The 14256-nt window shown below is 40.8% G+C and overlaps 1 protein-coding gene across 2 annotated transcripts in view; it reads left to right on the forward strand.

Annotated features, from left to right (window-relative positions):
- The window catches only part of mapk8ip1b (mitogen-activated protein kinase 8 interacting protein 1b), a 25077-nt gene extending 11165 nt beyond the window's left edge, over positions 1-13912 (forward strand). The window contains exons 3-12 of one of the 2 annotated variants that reach the window (XM_047802913.1): positions 985-1215; positions 5182-5263; positions 6423-7268; positions 8047-8122; positions 9113-9288; positions 9590-9693; positions 10092-10208; positions 10651-10721; positions 10829-10927; positions 11777-13912. In XM_047802913.1, coding sequence (XP_047658869.1) covers positions 985-1215; positions 5182-5263; positions 6423-7268; positions 8047-8122; positions 9113-9288; positions 9590-9693; positions 10092-10208; positions 10651-10721; positions 10829-10927; positions 11777-11849 — 1875 coding nt within the window. In that variant the 3' untranslated portion in view covers positions 11850-13912. The remainder of the gene's footprint in view (positions 1-984; positions 1216-5181; positions 5264-6422; positions 7269-8046; positions 8123-9112; positions 9289-9589; positions 9694-10091; positions 10209-10650; positions 10722-10828; positions 10928-11776) is intronic. The other variant, XM_027152265.2, reaches the window with a different exon arrangement.
- Positions 13913-14256: the final 344 nt, after the last annotated feature.

Here is a 14256-nt window from a genome sequence, read left to right on the forward strand (position 1 = left end):
AATAGAGCCATGTTTCCAAATACAGTTGTGGATAAAATGTTTAGGGTGAAGCATTAATAAAATAAAATGGAAAATATGACATTGAGATCGAGAGACATTTCTGCAGACTGCTTTATATTCAACTCCATCCTTAACAATTATTCATCACAAGTAAAGAAATTACAATGTTCTGATGATATATTGAGCTAAAAAGCCTAAATAACTTCATTCACTCCCTTTACATATACACTATACATTATACACTATATGTCCCCAGATGGAGTGATCTGTCAGGATGTCGTGTTATCACACAGTAAGCCTCCTGTCCTGTCCTCTTACTCTCAGCTCAAAGCAAAACTCATGCCACTAATCCTAGAGTGTTATGCAGACAGAGAGCTGCTTCATTATGGCTTCATTAGGTCTCTATCTATCTTCATGATCGTAGCGATGGTGTATAATGAGTATATCAGCATGACACCGATTTCTCCAGCTTTTCCCCCTCAGGATTGTTCCACGCTTTATGAACACTACAATTCAAGATGCTCTCGATGTTCAGAAGTCTAGATCTGAGTATGTGAAGAATAGAGCTTATTTCAATTCAATTTGCAATTCAATTCATTTGTAGAGTCATTTTAACAATTTACATTGTCTCAAAGCAGCTTTCAAAACCGAAGTATAAAACAGAATAAAAAAAATGAAAGTTCCTTTATATCGCTAACATCTATTCCTAATGAACAAGCCTGAGGTGACAGTGGTGAGGAATGATGATACCCTGAGATGATATGAGGAAGAAACATTGAGAGAAACCAGACTCAGAAACGAACCTTATCCTCATTTGGGTGACACTAAAGTAAATAATGTAAATGTAAATAATGTCCTTTCTACAACAGTTTATAATAGTGCAACCGAGAGCTCCTGAGAAACTAATGGCTCTCTCGCTCTCTCTTACTAATGTGTGATTATCTATAATTACTCAGACTGTCTCTTCTCCTCCAATCACTTTAGGGTCATGTGGTTCGGCCATCGAGTAGCATGGCTCGAAGGGCGGACCCAGGCGCAGCGGGGCATGTCTGCTCAGAAACACTTCCCTTAGAGACGATCGGCGGAGCTGAGGGAACACACACTGGTGACACACACGCCACTAGTGCACGCTCCAAGGATACATATACCATGGATACCTACAGACCCAAACGACCCACAACTCTCAACCTGTTCCCACAGGTGCCCCGCACACAGGTACGGCTACAGTGTGTGTGTGTGTGTGCGTGTGTGTGTGTGTGTGTGTGTGTGTGTGTGTGTGTGTGTGTGTGTGTGTGTGTGTACACATGGCCTGTGTAGGAATGTGTAGTCCTGATGAAGTCTACAAGTGTACAAACACATAGCTATAGGTACTGTGTGTGTTTGTGTCTGTGCCTTTGTCTGCGTGTTTGTGTGTGTGTTTGCAGTGGGTTATAAAGACTGCTTAGAATGGCGATGGAGGAGATCGCACTCTGTGTGACTGTAGTGTGACATCACACACACACACACACACACACACACACACACACACAATGGGATCTGTTGTTTGCGGTAAATGCATATTTTTTAGACTGCATTGTTTTGTGTTGTTTAAAAAGATAAAAAGAATCAGAAACACTTGTATATCAACTTTGGTGTGGGTGGAAAATATAAGCTTTATGTGCATAATGGGTGGTGTGTTTGTGTATTCAGAAATACAAACAGACACACACATGTTCAGGAATACACACACACATGTTTAGGAATACACACACACATGTTTAGGAATACACACACACATGTTCAGGAATACACACACACATGTTCAGGAATACACACACACATGTTCAGGAATACACACACACATGTTCAGGAATACACACACACATGTTTAGGAATGCACACACACATGTTCAGGAATACACACACACATACACACACACACATGTTCAGGAATACACACACACAAATGTTTAGGAATACACACACACATGTTCAGGAACACAAACACACATTTTCAGGAATACACACACACACACACACACATGTACAGGAATACACACACACATGTTTAGGAATACACACACACACACACACACACACATGTTCAGGAATACACACACACAAATGTTTAGGAATACACACACACATGTTCAGGAACACAAACACACATGTTCAGGAACACAAACACACATGTTCAGGAATACACACACACACATGTTCAGGAACACAAACACACATGTTCAGGAATACACACACACACATGTTCAGGAACACAAACACACATGTTCAGGAACAAACACACTCATGTTCAGGAATACACACACCCATGTTCAGGAACATACACACACACACACACACGTTTAGGAACACACACACGTTCAGGAATACACACACACACACACGTTCAGGAATACACACACACACACGTTCAGGAATACACACACACACACGTTCAGGAATACACACACACACACGTTCAGGAATACACACACACACATGTTCAGGAATACACACACACACACATGTTTAGGAATACACACACACACATGTTCAGGAATACACACACACACACATGTTTAGGAATACACACACACACATGTTCAGGAATACACACACCCATGTTCAGGAATACAGACACACCCATGTTCAGGAATACACATACCCATGTTCAGGAATACAGACACACACATGTTCAGGAACACACACACACGTTTAGGAACACACACAAACATGTTCAGGAATACACACAAACATGTTCAGGAATACACACACACATGTTCAGGAATACGCACACACATGTTCAGGAATACGCACACACATGTTCAGGAATACGCACACACATGTTCAGGAATACGCACACACGTGTTCAGGAATACACGCACACACGTGTTCAGGAATACACGCACACACGTGTTCAGGAATACACGCACACACGTGTTCAGGAATACACGCACACACGTGTTCAGGAATACACGCACACACGTGTTCAGGAATACACGCACACACGTGTTCAGGAATACAGACAGGAAATCAGCTGCCCAGAATCTCAGTGAGTGACCCTGCTTTAAATAAGTGAACTAGAAGTGGCTGCGGTCAGTAATCGGGTGTGTAGGAACCAGGTAATGTCTGGGCTGGAATCAGATGTGTGTGTTGTGTGTGAGGACATGGACTGGATGTGTCTCTCTGTCTTCTGTACTGATTCATGTAATTAAGTTCATTCATCATCTTAGCAGTACCTTCACTGAACAGTATTTTTTACCTGTTACATATTAACATGTGGACCTGAAGCATGCCAGAGAAATGCCTCCCAGGGTGCCAATAATTCTGGACTACACTGAACATACTGCTGGATTTACACATAAAAGCACCAGAAGGGTGCTTTTCTCCTTCAGAGGGGAAAGGTGCAAACATGGAGTGTGTGTGTGTGTGTGTGTGTGTGTGTGTGTGTGTGTGTGTGTGTGTGTGTGTGTGTGTGTGTGTGTGTGTGTGTGTGTGTGTGTGTGTGCGTGCGTGCGTGCGTGCGTGCGTGTGTGTGTGTGTTGTGTTTTCTAAAGTCTTCTTGTCATAGCCTCATAGATACTGTTGCCATGGAGACCTACCACCATCACTATCACTCTTATTGACACCAGTGAGTGTGAGTCAGCTCAATCCAAGGACACACACACACACACACACACAGACACCCCCCCCCACACACACACACACACACATCTTAAATACATTTACAGATTTATTATCATGGCTCATGTGCCAGTGACTCTGTATAATATTACTGAAAGAGTAAAGCTCTCCAGGTTCCTCCCCCTTCCTAAGAACAAGCTATTAGGTGGATTGGTTGTGTGTGTGTGTGTGTGTGTGTGTGTGTGTGTGTGTGTGTGTGTGTGTTCCCTCTGTTTTCTCAGTAGTGTTTGGGATAGAGTCTCCAGTGTCAGTCCTTCATAACAGACAAAGATATACTGTAGAAAACGAGTAATTTGCAAATTCTCTCCATATATAAAGTAGTGTATGTCACCGGCGTCTTTTCTTTGTTCTTTCTTTGTTCTTCTCTACTATTATCTTTTTTCTCACTACATGTCATACTGTGTATGATTGTGTGTGACAAATAAAATTAGAATATTATCTGATTGCTAATTAATAATATCAGCTCCTATATTAACCGTATAACATCTGAATTATTTAACATTATAGAACAAAATACTACATTATGCCTTAAAGACTTCCCTTATGTTTACATTTTTCATAGATTTTAACAGTTAAATATTTTTCTATGAGTAAATATAAAGTGTTAAATAATCTGGCTCAAACATCAAAACACTGAAAAGGTTCAAACATCATTCAGCAGTGTGTTATCTAATGTCTTTGGTGTATTTAGTGTGTGTTCGTGTTGGGGGGGGTGTTTGGGGTGTTACATGGAAACAGGTTGTCTTTAAGGTGTTTCTTTTTGAGATGTTTAAGGGAGGCTGATGCGAAATTAGGGCAATTTTAGTCCCTGTGCCAAAGCTGTCCACAATTGGCTCTCTGTTATGGCTGTAGGGGGAGAATGACAGAGAGGAGAATGTAAAGAGGGCAGTGAAGAGAGAGAGAAAGAGGGAGAGAGAGAGAGAGGGTGAGAGAGAAAGAGAGAGGGAGAGATGGAATAAGTCCAGTCTCTAATGAATGCTTTACACGTCTCACAGGCAAGACAAAGGCCTGCTCACACACTGGGGCTCCTGGGAGCTGAGGGATTTTGTGGGCTGTGTTTATTTTTTATTATGAGATAAAGAGACAAAAATTATAAACAAAAATTCTGATCAGTGAGAGAGAAAAGAGAAATGCACTGAAACATGTTGAGGCTGTAATCAATGAGTCACTATAGTATTATTATATAGGGAGAGTCACGCTTAGTTAGTGCTTGTCCATCAGGAAACATTCCAACTGGTGTGTGTGTGTGTGTGTGAGAGAGACAGAGAGAGAGAGAGAGAGAGAGAGAGAGACAGAGAGAGTTAGAGTTTATCTTTCCCTCTATCTGTTTATCTCTCCATCTTTTTCCCTTTTCTTATTATTCTTATTTGCTTTACTTCACACGCACACACACACACACACACGCACACACGCACACGCACACACGCACACGCACACACCAATCAGGATTGTGTTCTTATTCTCTTTCCCCCTGCTCTCTCTCTCTCTCTCTCTCTCACTCTCACTCTCACTGACACACAGGACACACTAAACAACAACTCGTTTGGAAAGAAGTACAGCTGGCAGGAGAAAGTCTCACACTCGACTTCACCACAAAAAGCAGGTGAGTTCTGCTATCTGTCCATCATCATTCTGATCCGTACAGCAGAGCTCCTGCTCACCCACAGCACCGGCTCATGTTGGCTGTGGTCTGTGTAGTGAATACATATGAATCGTGTGGGGAAGTGACTGAAGGTTAAAGATGATGCTGATACATCTGCCATGGCGTTTAGTGTTTAGAGCCTTCTGGTTCACCAAAATGTGTTAACCATCAACATCAACCATCTACTTAAATGACTGAAACAGTGCCATCATGAGTTTCTATTTCTTAATGGAGCTAAACTGTAGGTGAGCTATTTTCTAAGTAATCTAAATTAAAATAAAATGTATTTGTATAATTCCCATTGTCTCAAAGCAGCTTTACAGAAGTATAGAAAAAGAAGAGAGGGGAAAAAATATAATAATAATAAGAAAAAATAAGAATAAATTTAAGTAAATGAACATATACAATTAAACTTTAAAATTTATTTTAAAATATTGATTTAGAATTTGTAATATATCAATCCCTATCTATCTATCCCTAATCTAAACCCATTGTAATCTAGCTAACTAGCTAACGTTAATTATGTATCACATAACTGTGGCTACAACACACAAAAATTATTATTATTATTATTATTATTATTATTATTATTATTATTATTATTATTATTATTATTATTATTATAACATGGTGTGCAACTCAAAACAATAAAATCCTTCGGGATAGTTATACTGTGGAGCAGCTGCGTTACTGGATCTTATGCAGACGGATTCAGTAAACAAGCAGAACAATGCTGATTCATCACCCGCAGTTTAGCAGCTCATCATTTGTTGGACTTTTATTATCCACGAGACAAAAGGACACGAGAGGAAGTACACACTGACACACTCGCTGACTCACACAGGCGGCTTTACACTGGGTTTGAGGGACACGCTCTCTTTTTCTCTCATTACTTGTGCATCAATGTGATGAAATATAAGTCTTCTATCATGAACATGTGATGAAATCTAGTAAAGTGTCTTAAGTTAATATTTTAGCCTTATTGTCCATCTAACTGTAATTCTGCTTCTGATTGTTTAGATGACTGATGTTTTGTGTGTGTGTGTGTGTGTGTGTGTGTGTGTGTGTGTGTGTGTGTGTGTGTGTGTGTGTGTGTGTGTGTGTGTGTGTGTGTGTGCAGGTGACCTGACATCTCGTGAGCACATCTGTTTAAGTGATGAGGACAAAATCAAGACAGAAACCAAAGATTGCGGCACCTCGACAGACACGCCCAACAAACGCCCAGCCCCTCTTAGACAGGCTGCTCTGTCCGTAGCTCCGCCCATTAAAGGTAGCACGTGTGAACAGTCCGGGCATCGTGAGCGTGTTCGATATCATACAGATCTGTGCGTAGGGCCTACTGAGGAGATTTATCTGACTCCTGACAGACCAGGCCGCATGTCAGCCATCACAGACGACGAGGCCCCGCCCCCTTATCACCCTCCACTTCAGGAAAAGCCGAACGCACCTATCATGGACGACAATGAGGAAGAGCCTCCGCCTTCTTATGCGTCCTGTGTGGCAGCTTCTGCATCACTTGACCTCAAGAGTAGGAGAAAAATAAACAGCCTAGAAAATGCAGAGCTCAGGAGGAGAGGAAGGAAAGAAGAGGAAACGGAGGAGGAAGACGAAGAGAAAAGTAGGATTTTTTCGAACGGACTCTCGTACGATTCAGTAAAATACACACTGGTGGTGGACGAGGATGCACAGCTGGAGCTCGTGAGCCTGAAAGATTGCTTTCACAGCTACAGCGATGACAGCGACTCGGCCACGGTCTACGATAACTGCGTCTCGTCACCATATGGTGAGGAATTCGAGGATGAGGAAGTGGATGTAGATGATCTGCGTGCTGCCAGAAGGGCGAGAATGGGTGGAGCCAGACGGGAGGCCACTGCTTGCTTATCAGAAGACTCCACGCCCGAGGCGGATATTCCGTTTTCTAGAAAGTTCCTCAACGTCTTTATGAACGGGCGATCACGCTCTTCCAGTAAGTGCTAGCGTTTTGTGTAGGGTGCAGGTGTAGCGTTCATACCGAAACATACTGACTCTGATACCAAGCCTAGCGTGTCTGTGTTGTCATGCTAATGAACAGATGTCAAGCCACTAGCTTCCTTTACCACAAGCAACCTGATAAAACTCTGCTTTAATAGATCAGTCAGCTGTATCTGTGAGCATGGTCAAAATAATGAGCTAAAAGTGCCATGAAATTGTGCACACACAGAAGTGGAGTGAAGCGAGTGTTCAGAGACACTAAAACCACCATAAGGGGATCATCACTAGCAGAAACTGAGCTAATAAAATGTCTTAGCTCGATAGTACTGTATGTTAGGTTTCACCAGTGTCTGTAGTCATCCTCTATCTAACAGTGAAGATGGTCCATCTATCTAACGGATACAGCCCTGGTTTGGTGAGTTATGTTACTCTTTTTAGCTGAGGTCAGACCTTCTAAATAGATGTTTAAAGGGATTCATTTAGTACAAAGTACAAAGCAGTACATAGCAAAGTCGAATAGAAATACAGCAGTAATGCACACTGTATTGTGTGTCAGTGATTAGTACTCAATGTTTGGTGTGGTATTGTACAGGTGATACACAAGCATACAGGATGCAGGGTAGGTTCATGAGGTCAGGTGGTTGATGAGGACCAGCTCTATGGGGACATACGTGTAGCTCAGGTCCCTGGAGCTGTGAGGCAGTAACAACCGTTAAAGTGAGAGTTCAATGGTGGAATTTATTGATTTAATCCCGATCTATCTATATCTCCAGGTTCAGAGTCCTTTGGTTTGTTTTCCTGTGTTGTTAATGGAGAAGAGAGAGATCAGAGTCACCGAGCAGTGTACAGGTAAATCTCATACACCACATACAGGGGAAAGAAAGCAGGGACGCGGGCTGAGGGACGTTAGTTAGTGAAGTAGAAAGACGACTGTGTGTTTTAACAGAAATAGTGAAGCAGTATTAGTTTGCACACACAAAGACACCTACACTTATACACACACATACATATACACACAGACAGCTACATTTATACAAACACACTCTCGCACACATTCTCACACACACATACATAGCTACATTTATACAAACACAGACACACACACCCAGCTACACTGCTACACACACGCATACACACAAACACCTTCACACACCAACACACACACACACACACACACACATCTACACTCATACAAACACACACCCACACACATACATATACACACAGCTGCACTCATACAAACACACATACATATACACACACACACAGTGAAGTGAAGTAGCATAAAGTTTAGATTTTATATTAGATGAAATTCACAGCAAAAAGCATAACATCGATCAGCTTCAGTCTCCAGCTTAGTAACTGTACAAACTCTAAAACTTTAATCTTCCAGTTAGGAATAAATCGGGACATGAGACTGTGACGGTGTTTAACTGCTCCATGTGTAATTTATTGTAAAATGAGCTGGAGTTACAGCTTCATGACATCTTTATACAGTACAGAAAGTGTGGATTTGAGATTTCAGGGTTTTTTGATGCGTTTATGCTTCAATCACAATTTTATTTGTGAACTTTTGATGTTCTTTCATTCACAAACCTACAGTATCCTACTCTCAAGCTTCATTTATTAGCGTTATTTTTGTAAATACCGTTTTCTTTTATTGCCTGATCTGATCATTTAAATCTTATTGTTCAGTTATTATGAATGATGTATTACATATTATTAACTCATTAATATTAATCATTTACTCTTCTTTTACAATCCAATTACAAATTTTCTACTAAACCCCAGTCAATCCAGTTCATGCTTTATGAATCAGGCGTTTGTGTCCTCTGACAGGTTTATCCCTCGTCATGAGGACGAGTTGGAGCTGGAGGTGGATGATCCTTTACTGGTGGAGGTTCAGGCGGAGGATTTCTGGTACGAAGGATACAACATGCGCACCGGAGCGCGGGGAATATTTCCCGCCTACTATGCCATCGAGGCGACCAAGGAGTCTGAGCCAGTTAAAAAAGGTACTTTTTTAAATTTTTTTTTTATTTTTTACAAATCAGACTTAAAAGCATTGCTGTGAATAGACGGCAGAAAAGAAATCTAAATGTAATTAGATTTGCTAATATTACATTTACACAATACAACAAATCTAAACAACGCTTCACTATTCAGCCTTCGGTTTCATATTTCAGTCCGGTTCCTCAAACCCGTGTGTTAATGAGCTTCATTAGGAGATGATTTAATTAGGACACATACAGATCATTATTACTCTGGTATTTTGTCATTTTAAACTTCTTGTTGTTCTCGTTCTTCTGTAAACAGTGAGAAGCGCAGACTGGATGGAGAGTTATAGGCTGAAATTCCTCGGCTCTGTCCAGGTTCCCTACCACAAAGGGAACGAGGTGCTCTGTGCCGCCATGCAGAAGGTTGGTCAGAAAGTCTGGTTTAATCATTATGATGAGCTGTGATGTCATTATCACTTCTGGTTACTACGCCCATTCATACATAATGACAATAAGAGGCTGGTGTGGAAATTGGAGAGAAGCAGAATGTGGAGAAGTGGAGAATTCTTTCATTTCAATGCCACTTCATGCAGTAAACAACCAAAGGTTTTATACAAAACTCATGTCACACAAGAAATCTGTGCAATACTGCACCCAAGATCACATGTCTATGGCCTGGGATTAGATTGATGGAAAACTGATATACACATCTGTCTGTTTGGTTTTTATACACATATATATCTGTGTGTGTGTGTGTGTGTGTGTGTGTGTGTGTGTGTGTGTCTGTGTGTCTGTGTGTCTGTGTGTGTGTGTGCTGCCAGGTGGCCAACAACAGGAGGATGACTCTCCATTATAATCCTCCTTCATCCTGCATACTGGAAATCAACATGAAAGGAGTGAAACTGGCAGTGCAGGACGACTTCGGAGAATACGACAGAGTAAACACACACACACACACACACACACACACACACACACACACACACACACACACACACACACACACACACACACACACACACAAAATATATTTCTTTTTGACCCTAAATATCCTTATAGATAAAGATCCTTATGTGTCCTGTGTCTTTGTAGCCCTCTAGTGGTGTTTTCTAGATAATGTCTTCATGATTATAGACATTTATTCAACTGAAAATTCAAGCTGGAAAAATTCTTTAGTTGTAACCTTAGAAATCTGGAGACAGATAAAGATCTTCATTGATATTTAAATGTGATAGTAAAGTTCAGTTCATTTGATTATGTAGGTAAGTGTGTGTGTGTGTGTGTGTGTGTGTGTGTGTGTGTGTGTGTGTGTGTGTGTGTGTGTGTGTGTGTGTGTGTGTGTGTGTGTGTGTGTGTGTGTGTGTGTGTGTGTGTTCACAGACTAGTCAGTGTGGTCACTTCTTCCAGCTGAAGAACATCTCTTTCTGTGGCTACCATCCGAAAAACAACAAGTAATCTGAAACAAAAAATCTGATCTTTCTTCAATTTCAAGATTTACACTTTTTTTTTTTAATAACAGTGAATCATCCCTCATCTCATCTCCTCTTATCCTCCTCAGATACTTTGGCTTCATCACTAAACACCCTGCAGATCAGAGATTCGCCTGCCACGTGTTTGTGTCTGAAAACTCCACTAAGGCTCTGGCCGAGGCTGTTGGGTGTGTATTTAAAAGCGTGTCTGATTCTCTCTGTTTGCGTTAACACACAATATCAGATTATATTTCATTTGAGGATCTAGAGTGCATCACTCCCTATAGGATTTGGCTATTTGTATATCACACAAACCCTGTGATATGACCTACTGTATAGCTTTCACTCTGAATGATATAAAGGTGTAAAGATCACGTTTGGAAAAGTGCTCAGATGTATGAAAAAGGTCAACAGTAATAATCAACAGTGATATATATTATAATGATTCATCAGAGGCAAATAATAACAAACATGAGCAAACAGTACAAGACTGTAACTCACAGACCAAGCAGAAAAGGTCACAAAGAAAAAAAAAAGACAAAACCTTGGCAAACAAGGAAATACGATAAGCAATACTTTACCTTAGCTGTAACGTGCACGTTACATTACATTACATTTACGGCATTTAGCAGACACCCTTATCCAGAGTGACTTACAACTGAGCAACTGAGGGTTAAGGGCCTTGCTCAGGGGCCCAGCAGTGGCAGCTACCACGTGGTTTAAATGTCCTTGGAACCCAGAAGTCGCTCCGAACCCGTGTGAGAGCTCCTGGACGGTGGTGCAGGTCGAGATGTTACATACTGTATATTACACAAGAGTTTATTATGATCTGAACTGGACTAAGGACTAACATCTCTGTGGGTTGTTTATAAATCTAGTCCTTTTTGCTGACTGTATTGAAATATCACTTTAAAACATCCTAGCATTTATACTGTTAGCAAAGATCTGTTTGATTTCTCTTTACTTTTTTTTTAACTACACTTTGATTACATCGGCTGTGCTACGTAACACTGTCCTCCTCTTTCCCTCTGTCACAGGAAAGCCTTCCAGCTGTATTATAAAGAGTTTGTGGAGTTTTCGTGCCCTACAGAAGACATCTATCTGGAATAAACACAGCGCTGCTAGCAGATCCGTGTACAGATGTACAGAAGGACTGTTTTGCATGACGGGTGAAGCAGTAACATAACTGATACACTAACACAGAGGAGGCTGGAGGACAGCGTTACACACTTACGGATTTTATGGACTGCCTGAAGAACACCTACCGTATCATCACACCACACTCACTCGCAGTAAAACACATTACTTTATACCTCACTGCTATTAATAACACCACAGAAACTCCGAGATCATCAGTTTTATGAAATCCAAATGTCACTAATTCTGTAGTGAAACAGGAAACAGGAAAGCAGCCAGTACACTGGTCACTCTGCTCTGAATGTCGAAGGATGACGTCTGATTGGCTCTCCAGACAACCAGTTTGAGACAGGAAAACTTTATACTATATGTAGTAATTAATCACCACACTGAAAAACCACACAGAAAATCACAGAATCATGTTTTATTCCTGATTTCTTATGAAGTCTGTATGTAACGTTAAGTTAAAAAAAAAAAAAATCCTCTGACCACAAACACTCCGGTTTCTTGAGCTACAGATGAAACCCTACAGGAGCTCGACCGGGACAAACGTCACTCTGGACCACAGGAACGTCTGTCTGCTGCACTAATCACTATGTAGTGTGTCGTTGTCTGAAATACTCCACTAATGATGAAGTACATCGCTGAATTAACACGTTTCCTCTTCAACCTCTGCAGTATTTTAGTGCTCCAGATTAACTTAATGTTAACAGCTTTTCTTGAGTAATACAGTGAGAGTCGTTTCCATCAACTGAGGTGATAAAGTTTAATCTACACTACGGCAGTGTGCTGATAGCCTGGACATCACATGGTGGAACAATGATCCAGAGAAAACCCCAAGCTTTCCGTTTTACAGTTTCATACGAGGATTTTCTGAGCTGTTGAAGATGCTGAGCTGCTGATTAATAACCGATCTCAGTTCCTAGTAACAGACTCAGACTTGCTCTTCTGCACTGCACTGTTTCTTTTAATAAGATATTTCATTATGATTTTGGTTGTTTATTCTTCTGCTGTGGTCAGTCTACTGTAGCTATCGTGTACAGTACAGTAAGTACCAAAAGTACCATCAGGATATAAACCACATCATCTTTATCATCACGCACGGTTCGGACCGCATCAAGTTTATCGTTCAGTAGCGCAGACGCACTTCCTGGTTGTTGTCTCATGCTGTATGACACTGTTTTATTTATAAAAACGCATAAACGTAGGGGCCAGAGAACTCAGAGACAGCAGTAGATGAAGATGAAGATGACGAAGTTAGGCATGGCTTTCCAAAGTGATAAGATGAAACATAACGGACTTCCTGTGTAACGTAACATGACATGGGAATCTGATTTTGTTGTTTCCTTAACAATAGATCCAGACTCTAGCCTGTGTTCTAGCTAGTGAGGAAGAGGAAGTCCTGTTAGTGTGGTAGGAAGAGGCCGAGGGAGGGAGAGGAGAGGAGAGATAATGAACTGAGGGTTTGATGAGTGAGTTATGAAGCTTCCATCCACAAAGTTAAACTGGTGGCTATTTCTGGCTGCACTTTAATATTACTATTAATATTACAGCAGAATTTGCAGAGCTGTTGAGTGATGAGTGATGTTTAAATAAAAACAAATTATTGTTCAAGTTTACACAGGGATTTAACTGATCTGGGGAGCACATTTCACAATAAGAGTCATTGGTTTATTTTATCCTATAGTGCCTTTTCCATGGTTGATTTCCTCATCAGCGTTCAGCCTGTGAATGTGTTGAGTTTAACGCTGCAGCGTCAGACAGGAGTGTTTTCAGACAAGCATAAGTCCTGTCGCTGTTTTTACAAGGGCTAAGAGAATATACGTATCGGACAGACAGGATGACGCATGCAGTCATCACACAGAGTGTCCTTCTATCAACTAAAGCTTTTTAAAAGAATTTTATCTGCATTATACTTTTGCTTTGAAACTTTTTTGTTGTTTTAATTTGAATCCCGAAATTCATGAAATTCCTCCACACCTGTCGGAGCGATGAATGAACTCCTGAACTCGTTGTAATAAATCATTTTGTAAAATGTGAATATACTTTCTGAAAATCTGTAAATTTTATTCTGGAATTAAACAACAAGAAGTAAACGCTTTTTCTGCTCTCTCCCTTTTCTCCTATAATCAGTAAAGCAGCATTTAGAGCTTATTTCAATGGTGACTTTTTTTGAGTAAAATATATGTCAGTTAATTTTTTTTATTATTCTTAAATCAGTGAGATAAAAAGCAGAAGCAGGACGGTTGTATATCATGTTATCTCTAAATTAATCTTCTTCTGATCTGGAGGAGTCAGAACTCAAGACCCTGAGGAGATACGATGGCACATGAGGTGGAACTGGTCTCACTCCGTAATCTGCAACACATAAAAAGCCAGC

This window comes from Tachysurus fulvidraco, chromosome 2, assembly GCF_022655615.1.
Source record: "Tachysurus fulvidraco isolate hzauxx_2018 chromosome 2, HZAU_PFXX_2.0, whole genome shotgun sequence".
NCBI lineage: Eukaryota > Metazoa > Chordata > Actinopteri > Siluriformes > Bagridae > Tachysurus > Tachysurus fulvidraco.